Below are 15,565 nucleotides of genomic sequence, written 5' to 3'. Positions count from 1 at the left end.
CAGGGAAGCCCAAGAATACTTTTTATTTACCTTTTTGTATTCTGGATTCTAGTGTTGCCATTGAGTAGTTCAGAGTTGTTATTCCTGATTGTTTAATATGGCCTGGTTTGTTTCTCTGCAAGCTTTTATAATATTATCTTTATTCCTGGAATTTATCTTTAGCCCTGAAATTTCATGATGATATAATTTGGTATAGATCTTATTTTATTCATTATGCTAGGCACTAGGTGAGTCTTTCAGTCTAAAATAGATTCCTTTGATTCTGTTAAGTTTTCTTGCATAATTTTTAGATTACTATTTTCTGTGTGTCATTTTCTCTGTTCTTTCTTGAACTTCTATGAGTTAGATGTCAGATCTCCTGGTATGATCTTTTGACTTATCATATCTCACATATATTCCATTCTTTGTCATTTTGTTGTATTTTTTGAGGGATCTTAATTTTCCCTTACAGCCTTTCTGTTGAGTATATTATTTCTGCCTTTTTAATTTCCAGGAGTTTTCTAGTTCAGATTACTGTTTCTTCCCCCTACCCCCCCATCTCATTCTGAGAAAATAAAAAGAACTATATCTTTTCCTTTGTATTGCCCCTGTTTCCTCCAGGTTTCCTTTTTTGTTTGTTTTTGCTTTTTTATTTTGATATCTCATTGGAACTTTGTCCTTCATGCTTTTGCCTGAAGCTCTAAAAAGCTGACTGGAAGCTAAGTAGGCAAGTGTGGAGCTTGTCAAGTGGTGAGTTTCACCCTAAAGGTGAAGTATCTGTGTCTTTTCTCAGGGACCCTTTTATTTTCTCTAGAAAATGTCATTTATCTGTTTATTCAACAGTGATTTCTTGAATGCCTGCTTATATGTCAGGCATAGCTCTAGGTGCTGGGAATTTAATAGAATTGAACAGCTAAAACTCCCTACCCTTGTTGGATCTTATATTTGGCAAAGGGAGGCAGAAAAAGAAAAGGAATAAGTAAATATGTACAGTATATTTAAGGAATGTTAAAGATTAAAAAGTAAGGAATAGGGTTAAGGGAGTATTAACAGATAATGGACATGGGGTAAGGGGCATGAGGAAAAGTTGCAGCTTAAGATATGTTAACTAGGGGAAGGAGCTCTGATGGAGAAGAAAGTATTCCAGGATGGGAGGACAGTATATACAGAGGCCTTGAGGTGGGAATCTGCCTGACCTGTGTGTGGAACAACTTGTGGAAACCAGTACCGTTAGCTAGATCAGAGTAAGATGATATAGAAAAGGCTGGGACTCCCCTGGTTGTCCAGTGGGTAAGACTCCACACTCCCAATGCAGGGAGCCCAGGTTTGATCCCTGGTTGGATAACTAGATCTTGCATGCATGCCGCCTGCCACAACTGAGGAGCCCACATGCTGCAACTAAAGATCTCGCATGCCGCAGTGAAGGCCCAGTGTAGCCAAAAATTTAAAAATAAATAAGTAAATATTTTTTTAAAAAAGATGATATAGAAAATGCTGAGGTCAGAGTGAACAGGGGGAGGTGGGCAGAATGTGTAAGACCTTATGGACTATTTTAGGGACTTTTGCTTTTAGTCTTTGTGAAAGATGAGATTTGCAGATAGCCAATAAGCAGTTCGGTATCTTAAGTTTGGAGTTAAGGGGAGCAGTCTGGGCTATGATATAAAATTTGAGAGTTGCCAGTGTGTACATGGAATTTAAAGCCATAAAATCAGGGAAAAGAAGTTCACTCTAATTTTTAGAAAAGTTAGATGAGGAGAAACCAATAATGACGATTGACGAGTGGCTGGAGAGGTAGAAACACTAGCAGAGTTTTTGTGCAGAAAAGAATGAAGAACTGCTTCAACTGCTGCTAATTCTTTTGAGGATAGACAACATGAGATGGAGAGGGAAACTCATGGAGTCTAGGATGAGGTTTCTGTCTTGAACAGTTAGGTGGATGGCTTAAAACGGTCTAAATTCTTGGAAGTTTTCCAGTGTTACCTGGTTTCCATCACAAAGGGTTTAGAGCTTTCAGGCTGTCCTAATTTCACTTCTATTCAGGAAAGTTTTCTGAAATAGTATTGGTTGTCAAGTTTGTCATTAAGATTAATTAACAAATTCTATGCCTAACTGGGATTGTTCAGTCCTGTTCAGAGTTGTTCTTGACAACCAGGTCATTTTAGGATGATTTTCTCAGTAATTCCTAGAGAAACAAAAATATGGGCTGTAGACATAGTCTGAGGTTTGTAAGTGTCAGACAAATGGCCCTCTTTTTTTCTTTTAATCGGGTACGGGAAACAAACTGAAAGGGCCAAGTTGAAGATTTTAGTTAGTTAAAGAGCAGACAGATCCTGGGGAACCTATAATACTTTTGCTTCATGTACTGTGACACACTGTGTTACTAGATGCATAAACATCTAGTACTTTTACACTTTCTAATTCATTGACCTGTTCATCATTATGAAATGACCCTCTTTATCCCTGGTAGTATTCTTTTCCGCAAGCTAGTGAAGCCTATGTTTTTTGCTAATAGGAAACATCTTTTTATTCTTTTGCATTAAAATATTAGATATTAAAAATTTTTTTTTCATTTCCTAATTGTAAAATCTCTCTGTATATAACTGTTTCTTCTACTGTCTTGGATCTTATATCACACAGGTTTACAGTTGGACACTTTTGCTCAGAATTGCATACATAGTAAATTTCCAGAACCAAACAAACAAATTTTGAAAGTGTGTTTTTACACCAATTAATTTTAGTATAGCCATGTTCAGAGCCATAGATACAACTTACCTTTTTTTTTCTATGTTGTAGGAATAGACTTTAAGATCAAAACAGTTGAATTACAAGGAAAGAAGATCAAGCTACAGATATGGTAAGTAATGCTAATTTATTCACTTTATGTAGTAGAACGTTAAGTTCCTGAAGGTTAGGCAGTGAAATCCTTCCTTGTCAACTGTTTAAATTCTAGGAAACTTCCCATTCTAAGCCAGTAGTCAGGTGACCTTCTTTCAGTGATGTAAAAAAAAATTGTTGCCATGGACTTCGGAGTCCGTGAGATCTGGCTTGAGTGTTTTACCTTTTCTACTTACAGTATGAACTTGGGTAAGTTACATACCACCGTGAGGCCCTTATATCTTCATATGTAAAATGGAGATAATATCACCTATCTCAAAAGATTGTTAGAAGGATTACATGAAATAATCTAGGTAATGCTTTTAGCACAATATTTTGCTCAGAAACACTATATAAAAATTAATATAATCTTTTTGTTGTTTGGAGAGTCTTAAGCTAAAAATGTATTTAATGTGTTTATAACTTTTTATAGGCATTATTAGTTTCATTAGTTTGTATAGGATTTGCCCCATAGAAGCACAATAAAATTCTTTAAATTTGTATCCAGGTATGAATCATAGACTTTAAAATTATAATAGCAGCATTTTTCAGTGAATATTAGGTGATCACAATGACCGTGAGAGATATATTATTCCTTTTTTTTTCTTTTCCTAAACAGCCTTATTGAGGTATAACTGGCATACAATAAACTACACATATTTAAAGTATACAGATTGGTAAGCTTTGACATATATATAAATCTGTGAAACCATCACCACAGTCAAGATAATGAACATATTCATCACCTCAGAAGTTTCCTTAAGCCTCTTTGTAATTTGCCTTCCTATCTCCAGTCCCCAGGTGACCACTTTTCTGCCTTCTGTCACTATAGACCTGTTTCCATTTTCTAGTACTATATACAAATGCAGTCATATAATGTGTTATTTTTCTTTGTCTTTTTTGAGGGGAGGGGTCTGGCTTCTTTACCTAGCATAGTTATTTTGAAAACTATCAGTGATTTTATGTATATCAATAAGTTCATTACTTTTTATTGCTAAGTAGTTTTCCATTGTTAAGATAAATCACAACTTGTTTATTCACCATAAAGCTGCTACAGATCTTTGTATAGGCAAATGCTTTCTTTTCTCTTGGGTTATTCCTATTTTATAGATAATGAAATGGCGGCATTTTGGAATAATTTAACCAAGGTCATACAGCATGTAAATAGCAGAGCTGGGATGCATTACATGCTCAGAATGTAGGGTTGAGAGTGACATTCTTAATTGCTATACTGCCTCGTATAAATAGTAGTTTGTCAATTGATTTTGCTGCTCTTTCCAGTAACTATCATTTTTCTTTCTTCATTGCCAGTCAACAGTTGTGGTAAATATGAATTCATGTTAATCTTTGGTTTTACTGTAATAGGACATATCATAGAGTGGTTATGAGGATTAGTGATACAGGTAAAGCACTTAGAGCAGTCTCCAGTGCATAATTAATGTTCAAGAAATCATAGGTATTATTATTTGGGGATCTCCCATGTTGAGGCTAGAGCCCTAAGAATGGTAACATATTTGAGCAGAGGAACAAGTTAGCAAAGGAAATTGCAAACCCATAGTTGGAGAGTTAGAAAGGAGAATTAGGAGAGAACAATGTCCCAGAATCCAAAAGACAGTTTCAAAAAGTTAGGTATAATTAGAAGTCGGGTATGTCTAACCAGAATGTCTTCATTACCTGACCATGTAATTAGAAGTACAGTCTTTATAACATCTTTAAAATTTAATACAAATTTAAATAAAATCTAGACATTTTAAAGCATTTCCTAAATTTAGTGATTCTCTTTGAAGCACAACCCACTTCATGATCATTGATTTTTTCTTTTCTTTAACTGGGCAATAACCCAGCAAATGAAAAATGCCTCATATTCTATTTCATTATAATTAAAGTGATCTCAAGGGAAAGGATGTCAATTACTTATTCTGAATTTCAGCCAGCCCCTCACATCTTATTCCGACCTTGTCCCTATGTAACATTTGTGTTTCAAGCCCCCTCCTAGGCCTTGCCAGACTGATTGGCTCTCCTCTTAACTGTATCCCCTCTGTATAGGGGATACAATTATTACTTAAGCCAATAATTCTCAAACTTTTTTGACAGTAGGTAAGATACATTTTACATTGTGACTCTGTGACTCAATACACATGTACATGTATATGTGTGTGTATGTAACAGAAACAGGAGCATACAAAACAATATATTTTTTAAGATATATTTTTCTTTATACAATATATAAAACCTTTGCCCTACTGAATATGTCCTGTTCCTCCTCCTACACTCTGTCCTCCACAGACTCTCCCTTCTGTTTCTTGACCTGTGGCTTTAAACATTTTTCCCTCCTCTTACCATTTTAGTTTCTGTAGCTTTTAGAAGTAAAGAGTAACACGTAACTAACGCTTGTTTTTAAAAAGAGAGCCTTCCTCAGAAAGTGCTCTTTTGAAATAATAAGTCCTCCAGTGTAGCCTTCAAGATTAATCTAGAAAAGATTTCTAGTGTACCTATAAAATCAAGGATAGCACAGAAATGGCAACATTTATAATTTAGAGTTTATAACACTTTAGAAGGAAAATTTGATGTAGTTTAGGTTTTCATGTATACAATTGACTGCTTTTATTTATTTTTAAAATTATGATTTATTTATTTATTTATTTTTGGCTACATTGGGTCTTCATCACTGCATGCGGGCTTTCTCTAGTTGTGGCGAGCGGGGGCTGCTCTTCGTTCTGGTGTGCGGGCTTCTCACTGCGGTGGCTTCTCTTGTTGCAGAGCACGGGCTCTTAGGCATGCAGGTTCAGTAGCTGTGGCTCGCGGGCTCTAGAGCGCAGGTTCAGTAGTTGTGGCGCATGGGCGTAGTTGCTCCACGGTATGTGGGATCTTCCCGGACCAGGGCTCGAACCCGCGTTCCCCACACTGGCAGGCAGATTCTTAACCACTGCGCCACCAGGGAGGCCCTGCTTTTAATTTTGAATATCCATTTTCTTATAAAGATTAGGAATGAGTGCCTGGTTAAAATTTGTGATTAATAGTTTTCAAGAGGTTAGCATTATGCCAGCTGATTTTGTTTTCTTTGCTTGAGTTGATATGCATGTTAATATTCCAGGGAGAAAAAAAGTCATGTAGCTCCAGGTTAAGAGATCTGCTGGGATATGCTGCAGTGATTCAAGAAAGCTTTTAGGATGAAAAACCCCATTACTCTTAACTTATGATGATACCAAAATTCAAAATGTTATTCTCAACTTCAGTGCTTTGCTTCCAGTTGCTACTAAAAAGCACAGTGAGTTTTATCTCTCTTTAGTTTGAATGAATATATTCAGGTTCTTGTTTCAGCATGAAAAATTGTTCTGTGATTGAATATTAGTTTTGGAAACTTTGTCTGTGCTAAAGCTTTGTCTTATTTTTCTTACTCGAATGGTCTTCACTCATTTCTTTCTAGGAATCTTTTAGTTTAACTGTTGCATAAGGGTCTCACCTGTCCAAGGCACAGGTGTGTGGGCCTGAAATTAGCTTGTTTGGCTGACAGAGAAGCAGCTAGCTATGGTTTTTAAAATCCCAGATCTCTAGAAGGTTTCTACCAAAGTATCTTTTGCTATCTACATTTTCTGTAGAGTAGTGGGTCCTGCCAGGAGAACAGTCATAGTGAGTTACTTTAAATCTGCCTTTTCTTTCTGTTTTTTTCGTTTTGGGGGGGTGGTCAGAAATGTTTGCCACTGCCAACATCTGTATCTTGTACCAGCTGCAGATTTTAATATCTGCACAGTTACCAGAAACCAGTTAGTATCATATTGTAGAGAAATTAATCATTTACCTACATAAAGTGCCAGATACACGGGAGCCATCTTTGAGTTTTCCCATTCCCTTAACCCCAACATCCAATTTAGCAAGTCTTATTTTTTCTCTCTCTAAAATATGTCTAGAATCCAAATACAATCTGATGTCTCCATTGTTACCCCCAGTTCAAGCCACCATTACCTCTTCTTTGGACCATTACAGTAGGCTTTTAATATTCTAACAGGTCCTTACTTCCCCTTTTGCCTTCTTCCAGTACTTTTCCCAGGTAATAGCCTTAGTAACCTTTTTCAAATATAAATATGATCATGGTTGTCATTCCTTCCCCTATTTATAACCATTTTGACTTTCCATTGCATTTCGAATGAAAGCCGAAATTCCAAATCCAAACTCCTTTCCACAGTTTACAGAGTGGTCTCCTGCCCGCTGTTCTGACCTCCTTTTGTGCTCCCAGTGTATATAGTCTCTACCCACAGCTGATCTCCTTTCAATTCCATGAACATGGCAAGCTCTTTTCCAGTTTAGGACCTTTGTACATACCCTGTAGGTACCCCTTAACCCACCCAAGTGTAGATAGACTAAGCATTCTGAAGTACCACTCCATTCCAGAGGCTTCCCATTTCAACAGAAATAAATTTGAAAACTCCAGGTTCTGGCTACTGCCCCTTCTGACCTCATCTCTTACCAGCTTTGCTCCAGCCACTGTGGTCATTTTTTCCTCTCCTGAACATGCCAAGCATATTCCCATCTGTGGGCCCTTGCTATTCACCTGTTCCTTCTGCTTGGAATGCTTTTTATCAGATCTTTGTGTTGCTGCCTTCTCTCATTCAATCTCAGTTCATTGTTAGCCTCTGAGAGAGGACCTGCATGATGACAAACTAAAGCCACCCCAGTCCTTTAGGCACTATCATGTTTATCTTAGTTTATGTTTGTCATAGTATTTTTTTTAGTATCTAAATTTACCATATTTAAAAAATGTGTTCATTGTTGTTCCCCTCACTAGAATGTCAGCTTTTTGAGGGTGGGGGTGCCATCTGTCTGATTTGTGGTTATGTAACCACCCCCTACAGCAGACCCTGGCAGATACAGATGCTGAATAAATATTTGTTGACTGAATGACTTTGTTTGATTGGTTTCTGTTCATACTTCACTTCTCACTTACCTTAAACATCACCTCTATAGAGAAGACCTCCTTGATCATACTATCAGGATTACTGCCTCCCTCCCCTTTACGTCATTCTTCATCACTCCACCCTGTTTACCTTGTTAACATTTATCACAATTTGGAATTACATATTTATTTACTTGTTTGTTCCTGTCCCCACTGTAATGTAAGCTCTGCAAGGGTAGGTATCAGGCTTTTGACTTTTGACCCGTTTTGGGCGATGAAGATGAGCATAATTTAAACTCACGGTATTTTGGGTGTAGAGAAGTTGCATATCTGTGAGGAAATCCAGTCCTTGTTAAAATAAAACTCAATGTGAGAAATTTAACATCCTAATTTATAAAGTAAATAACTTCATTATGTTACCAAAAGCACAAAGTTACGAAATTTGGGGTCTCTGCCTTGCCGAGCAGCTTGATGTTGTCTCTGGCCTGTTCTGGTACTGTCAGTGTCCAGACTAAAAATAACTGTCATAATAGCAGCCAGAGCACGCGGCTTCTTTGACCCTGTGTGTGGGACTAACAATTAAGGAAATAAGCTCTTTTAGTTCCTAGGAATATATCACTCCTTTCATTATATGTCAGTGGGAAAAAATAGGATTTTACAACATTCTCTTAGCTGTGCATCTGTCATTTTATGTAAGGAAAATTCTATTGCCATTGATTCATAATTTCAGAAATCTGATTATACTACATAGGCTGAGAAGAAAAAATTTTTAATAGGAGAGGAAAACCAAGTGGTTTTGAAAACAGGCTCTAAAACCTGTAATATGGGACATAAAAAGATAATGTGAATATATACAGTGTTTAATTGCTCTTCAGATAATAAACACCTGCTTTTGCTGATTGGAGTCAACCTGCTGTCTTTAGACCTGGGTGTATGTGTTTTAGGTTTTATGCAAACCTAAAAAAAATTTGACCATGAATTAGCAGCTGTGGCTATTTTTAGCCCTGGGCAGAGGGTCACCAATTAGCCTAGAGGTAGTGAGGCAGGGACTCCCTCTCTGGTTTGAAATCAATTGTTGATTGCATTAACAATTGGTAGGGATTGGTATTAGGAGGAACCAGGAAAAGGATAATTTTAAAAGACTTAGCAAGGAGAGCATATAAAAGGAAGGAAGAGTGGGTGTAAGAAGTTTTGGGAGATGGAGGAGGCAAAACTCAAAGAACAGATGGAGTAGTATGCCATCAGTCAAAACAAAAACTCCGATTTTGTTTTGAAATCATGATTACTGTTTCAGAAGGGCCATTAATATTTCAATATCTTTTATATCAGTATTTCATAACTAAACAGCATAGTAATATAAAAATAAAATTTCCTCTCCAGGTGCCATTGATTTAGATTTAGCTAAGTAGTTTCTTTGCAGTGTGTTTTTTCTTGGTGGAGAATTTAGTCATAGATTTGACACTGAAGTGTGTATATAATTTGCTAATTGTGTAGTGTGAATGAATGGGGACGTGAGCCATATAAATACCTGGGTATAACAGTGTTCCAAGAATGTTAGACAGTGCTGGGGGTGGTATTCATAGCAGAATGCTGTGGAAGATTTTTTCCCTAAATTGTTATTACTTATAAAAATTGAAATGCAAGTTTTCTATCCCTCCTGCATTATAGCTGTTAGACACTACTGGAAGCCCGGTATGTTCTTTGTCTTGGATAAGTACATTTTTAGCCTGGATTTTAGGTAGGAAACTTTAACCCCTCTCTAATGGGATAGAATTATTAGTTAATTTATACTTCTTTTTGCAATTTACAAAAGAACTAAACTATTTCTACTGTGATAGGACAAATTTTTATTGTTTTTTCATGAAAACATTTATAATTACATCTGTTTTAAGGCAACTTGTAACTAAATAGATTAATAAAAGATAAGAATTTGGAATTGAGAAAAATGGAAAATGTAAATATACTGTCTCTAAAGGACAACTCATTTGCTACGCTTAATTTGTAAAATTTACCTATAAACTTCTTGGCGTCCAACACAAAAAGGGCAGGGAGGGAGGGCTACCAACAAAAAAAGTAAGTTATTCTTTTCAGAAATAATGTAAAGAAAGCAGGAAAGAACAGGTCATAACTAATACACAAGTTTTCATAAAGCTATTTGTAATGATTCTAATTTGTTGACATAATATTGAGATAATGGAGATAAAATTGTGGTCTAAGAAGGTGTATAAATACATAAATACAAATGCATAAATGTGCGTGTCTGTGTGTGTGGCCTCTTAGTAGTCTAACCTAATTTAAGGATGCAACATAGAAGAATTGATAGCAAGTCTATTAGATGGTTATTCTTAAATGTCATTTTTTGGGATAGGTATTACATTACCTCCTAACTCTGCTTTTGCACACACACCCATTTTTAACACAGTAGACAGAACAATTTTTTTTTAAAACCCAGATTAAGTTATTTCTTTTCGTAAAACCCTCCAGTAGACTTCACATCTCACTCAGAGGAAAAGCTGCGACGCTAGCCGAGGCCTATAAGATCCTACACGGTCTGCACTCCCGCCCTACCACCTCTCTGATCTCCTACTAGTCTGGCTTCACTCCTTCCATTCCAGTCACATTGATCTCCTTTCTATTCCTCAATCATGCCTCAGGACCTTTGCACTTGTTCTTTCCCCTTCTTGGAATAGCGTTGCTCCCACGTATTTGTATGGCTCACTTCCTTATTCCCTTCACTTCCTCTACTCTGTTTAAAATTTCACTTGTTTGCACCATCCCCAGCATCAGCCCCTAGTCTCTTTACTTCTTGTCTTGGCACTTTTCACCCTCTGAAGAAATGTAATTCCAGAAATTAGTATGACAGGGCTGAGATTCTCTTAAGAAAATTGAAAAATCCAGCCAAATCTTTAACTTGGCTAAATAAAAAAACATATTATATTACTTTCATACAGAAATAGGCTTCAGGCAAAGCCAGGGTTTTGCTTGTGAAGCAATTTTGATTATAGCTTAAACACACACAACTATTAACTTGAGAGAGCTCTGAATACCGTAGACACAGAGCATCTCTATAGAGATGGTTTTGACTTAGGACATTTTAAAAGCACAATTTGGGCTTCCCTGGTGGCGCAGTGGTTGGGAGTCCGCCTGCCGATGCAGAGGACGTGGGTTCGTGCCCCGGTGCGGGAGGATCCCACGTGCTGCGGAGCAGCTGGGCCCTTGAGCTGTGGCCACTGGGCCTGTGCGTCCGGAACCTGTGCTCCGCGGCAGGAGAGACCACAGCAGTGAGAGGCCCGCGTACCGCAAAAAAAAAAAAACAGCACAATTAAATTTTGGGTCACATATAATGATATTATTACATGTTTGCCTATTTTTATACTGTAGATTCTTTGGGGTTATCTGTAATAAATACAAATTAATTATAAAAATTTACTTTAGTTATCCCTACTACTTTGTTAAAAAAAACCCCAAAGATCCAGGGAGGTTAAATACCTTCAAGATCACTCAGCTGGAAGGATTGGAACCTGACAATAAAGTTGGATCTGACTCCAGACCCATGTTCTGTGTGTGTTCTTGCATAATGCCTAGCATATGGTAGACCCTCAGAATTGATGGATAAATGGATAGGTGTCAGATATATGAACATATAATGCACACTGTGATTAAATGTAAGGAATATTAATGTATTGGTAGTTCTTTTACATTCCTTGCTACTCATATTTTTAGACATATAAGCACTATTTTTAAAAATGTAAGTTTTTAAGGGTCACGTAACTAAATTGGAATGCCTTGATTCTAAAATACAATAAAGGACTGCTAGGTAAGATTCTGAAATACTGACTCATTAACAAACATTTGAGTGTTTATTCACCATGTAGATACTGAGGATTCTGCAGTGAACAAGACAGACAAATATCTGATGGAACCTACATTTTAGAGGACATGGGAGACAGTAAATAAATCTGTAATAAGTGCTTTGCAGAGAAGTAAAGCAAGGAGATGGAATAGAGAGAGACTGGATGACTATTTAAATTGGATGGGCAGAGAAGGCTTCTGATAAGGTGATGGTTAAAATGCAAAGATGAGGTGCCAACCATGTACAGGACTGTGGGCACAGCTAGTACAGAAGCTCTCTGGTGAGACCAAGCTTGTGAATTTGGAGACATGAAAAAAATGTGGTTCTAGCTGTCAGGGAAAAGAGTGCCTCAAAATATGGGATGGGGGGCTGGTGAAAAGTACAAATCCTGTAATACTTTGTAAACTTCAGGGTAAGGAGTTTGGGATTGGTTCTGGTTATAATGAATAGCCATTGGAATTTTTAGTTTGTTTTTTTAAGCCTAGTCATGTTTTCCATTTGTTTACTTGTTTTGTAATGGCTTTATTGAGACATAATTCACATACCTTATAATTCACCCATTTAAAGTATACAGTTAAATAGTTCTTTAGTATATTTGCAAGGTATATTCACCATGATCACAATTTTAGAACATTTTTATACTTCTGGAAAGAAACCCGTACCCTTTAGCAGCCTCTTTCCATCCTGCCCAAACCCTTCATCCAGGGTAACCACTAACCTACTTTCTGTCTCTGTAGATTTTCCTATTCTGGATATTTCATATAAGTGGAATTATATTACAATATGTGATCCTTTGTGTCTGATTTCTTTCACTGAACATAATGTTATGAGGGTTCACCCATGTTGTAGCATATGTCAGTACTTCATTCCTTTTTATGGCTGAATAATATTCCATTGTATGGATATACTACATTTTATTTACCCATTCATTAGTTGATGAACATTTAGGTTGTTTCTACTTTTTGACTGTTATGAATAATGTTGTTATGAACATTCTTTTATAAGTTTTTGGGTGGGCATATGTTTTCATTTCTCTTGGTAATATACCTAGGAATGAAATTGCTGGATCATTTAGTAGCTGTATGTTTAACATTTTGAGGAACTGCCAGACTGTTTTCCAAAGTGGTTGCATCATTTTACATTCCCACCAATGTTAGAGGGTTCCAATTTATGTACATGCTCACCAACATGTGTTATTGTTTGGTTTTTTGATTATACCCATCCTAGTGCCTGTGAAGGGGTTTTAATTTGCAACTTCCTAATGATGTCGAATATCCTTTCATGTGCTTATTGGGCATTTGTGTGTCTTCTTTGGATAAAAATCATTTATCCTTCATTGTTAAGTTGTAAGAGTTCTTTATATATTCTGCATGTCCAAGTTCCTTATCAATATATGATCTACAAATATTTTCTTCCATTTTGTAGGTTTTCTTTCCACTTTCTTGACAGTGTCCATTGAAGAACAAAACTTTTTAATTTTGATGAAGTCCAGTTTATTTCTTTTTTCCATTGCTTGTGATTTTGGTACAGCATGTTTAAGAAACAGTTGCCAAATCTAAAATCATGAAGATGTTCTCCTATGTTTTCTTGTAATAGTATTATAGTTTTAGCTCTTAACATTTAGGTCTTAGATCTGTTTTGCATTCATTTTTATATAGGGTATGAGGTGGGGTCCAACCTCATTTTTTTGCATAAAGATAGCCAGTTGTTTCAGCTCCTTTTTTTCCCCACTGAAGCTTTTGGAAATTTTAAGCAGAAAAATGATATGATCAAACATATATTTAAAGATCACTCTGCTATTGTGTAGAGAATGTCAGCTCCTACTTCTCTAAATGTTAGAATGCCAACAAAAGATACTGTGAATTGAGCAGAAACATGGTTTCTGAAAAGTCATGAGAATAAAATGTTTCAAGAGAAGGTGGTCAACTGTGTAGAATCCTACTGAATGATTACTGTATATGTAAGGGAACTAAATACTAGATTTGGCCATCAGACTTTTTGAAGAAGAACAGTCTTGGTAGAGTAGTAGTAATAGCAGTTGGATTAGAATTGGTTGAGGAATGAATTTGGAGAGACAGAAACTAGAGATAACTCTTTAAAGAAGATTGCCAGGAAGATTTTTTTTGTCAGTGTAGACACGCTTGTCCTAAAATGTGTATGAAAATGCTAGAATAGCTAAAACAACTCTGACAGAAAAAGAAGTGAGAGGAATCAGTCTACCTGATTTAAAGAATTTATTTAGCTAAAGTAATTAAGACAGTACAGTATTGGGGGAGGCACAGATACACAGATCATTGTAACAGAATAAAAAACCCAGAAATAGATTGAACCGTGGCCTACTGGTTTTTGCCAAAGGTGAAAAGCAATTCAATGAAGAAAGGATATTTCCTTAACGTTTTCAACAAATGGTGCTAGAGCAGTTGGGCATCCATGAGTAAAAAGGTGAACCTCTACTCAAAATTCACACATTGTACCAAAATTAATTCAAACTCTGTCATCAGTTTAAATGTAAAATGTAAAACCATGAGACTTTGAGAAGAAAACATAGGAGAAAATCTTTGGGACCTAAGATTAGGTGAAGAGTAGATATAACACTAAACCACAATCCATAGAAGATTTTAAAAATTAATAAATTGGATTTCAACAAAATTAAAAATATTTGCTCTACAAAAGACCCTGTCAAAAGTATGAAAAAACTAGTTACAGACTTGGAGAAAATATTCCCTGACAAAGGACTTACATGTAAAAAGAACTCTCAACACTCAATAGTTTTAAAAAAAAGGGGTGGGGGGGAACCATCCAATTAGAAAATAGGCAAAAGAGGGAATTCCCTGGTGGTCCACTGGTTAGGACTCTGTGCTTCCACTGCAGGGGACATGGGTTTGATCCCTGGTTGGGGAACTAAGATCCTGCATGCTGCACTGCGCAGCTAAAAAAAAAAAAAGAAAGAAAATAGGCAAAAGACACGAATAGACATTTCACCAGAGAGGATATATGGATTACAGATAACTACATGAAAAAGTGCATAACATCATTAGCCGTAGAGAAATACAAATTAAAATGATGATGAGATATCACTGCATGCCCTATTAGAAGAACTAAAATAAAATATAGTGAGAACACCAAATGCTGATGAGGATGCAAAGAAACTGGGTCTCTCATACGTTGCTAGTGGGAATGTATTAAAGTAGTATAGCCACTCTAGAGAAGTCTGGCAGTTTCTTATAAAGTTAAACATATACTTACCATCTGATCTGACTCAGCAGTAACATTCCTGGGTGTTCATCCCAGAGAAATGAAAACTTATGTACACACAGAAACTGGTACATGAATCTTCATAGCAACTTTATTTGTAATAGCCAAAAACTAAAAACAACCCAGATATCCTTAGATGGGTGAGTGATTAAACAAATTGTGATGAGTCCATTCAGTGGAATATTACCCAGCAATAAAATGAAACAGACTAGTATTACATGCAACAACTTGGGTAGATCTCAAGGGCATTATGCTGGGAAAAGTGAAAACAACCGTTTCAAAAGGTTGCATTATGCATGATTCCATTTATATAACATTCTGGAAATGGCAAAAGTAGAGAAATGGAAAACAGATTATTAGCCAGGGTGTAGGGATTATATAGGAGGTAGAGGAGTGAGTGATACAACAGTTTTCTGCCTTCTTTGTGGCACTGACTACACAAATCTATATATGTGATAAAATTGCAGAGAACAGTACTCTCATAATGTCTGTAGATTGTACCAGTGTCAGTTTCTTTTTGTACTATGATGTAAGATGTTATCATTGGGAAAAACTGGGTAAAGGGTACACAGAACTTCTTTGTACTGTTTTTGAAATTTCCTGTGAGGCTATAATTATTTTAAAACAAAAGTTTTAAAAAGAAGTTTGCTGGGAAGGGGAACAGAGAAATGCAGTGTTAGTTGGAGGGATGTGGGGTTGCGAGTGGGGTTTTT

General features: G+C 36.4%; 1 protein-coding gene across 1 annotated transcript in view; it reads left to right on the top strand.

The window, feature by feature from the left end:
• Positions 1-15,565, top strand: part of RAB10 (RAB10, member RAS oncogene family) — a 74,678-nt gene that overhangs the window by 48,231 nt on the left and 10,882 nt on the right. The window contains exon 2 of the mRNA XM_079721135.1: positions 2,773-2,833. Coding sequence (XP_079577261.1) covers positions 2,773-2,833 — 61 coding nt within the window. The remainder of the gene's footprint in view (positions 1-2,772; positions 2,834-15,565) is intronic.

This window comes from Hyperoodon ampullatus, assembly GCF_949752795.1.
Source record: "Hyperoodon ampullatus genome assembly, chromosome: 15".
Classification (NCBI taxonomy): Eukaryota; Metazoa; Chordata; class Mammalia; order Artiodactyla; family Ziphiidae; genus Hyperoodon; species Hyperoodon ampullatus.
This window is presented reverse-complemented; position numbering and strand designations above follow the sequence as displayed.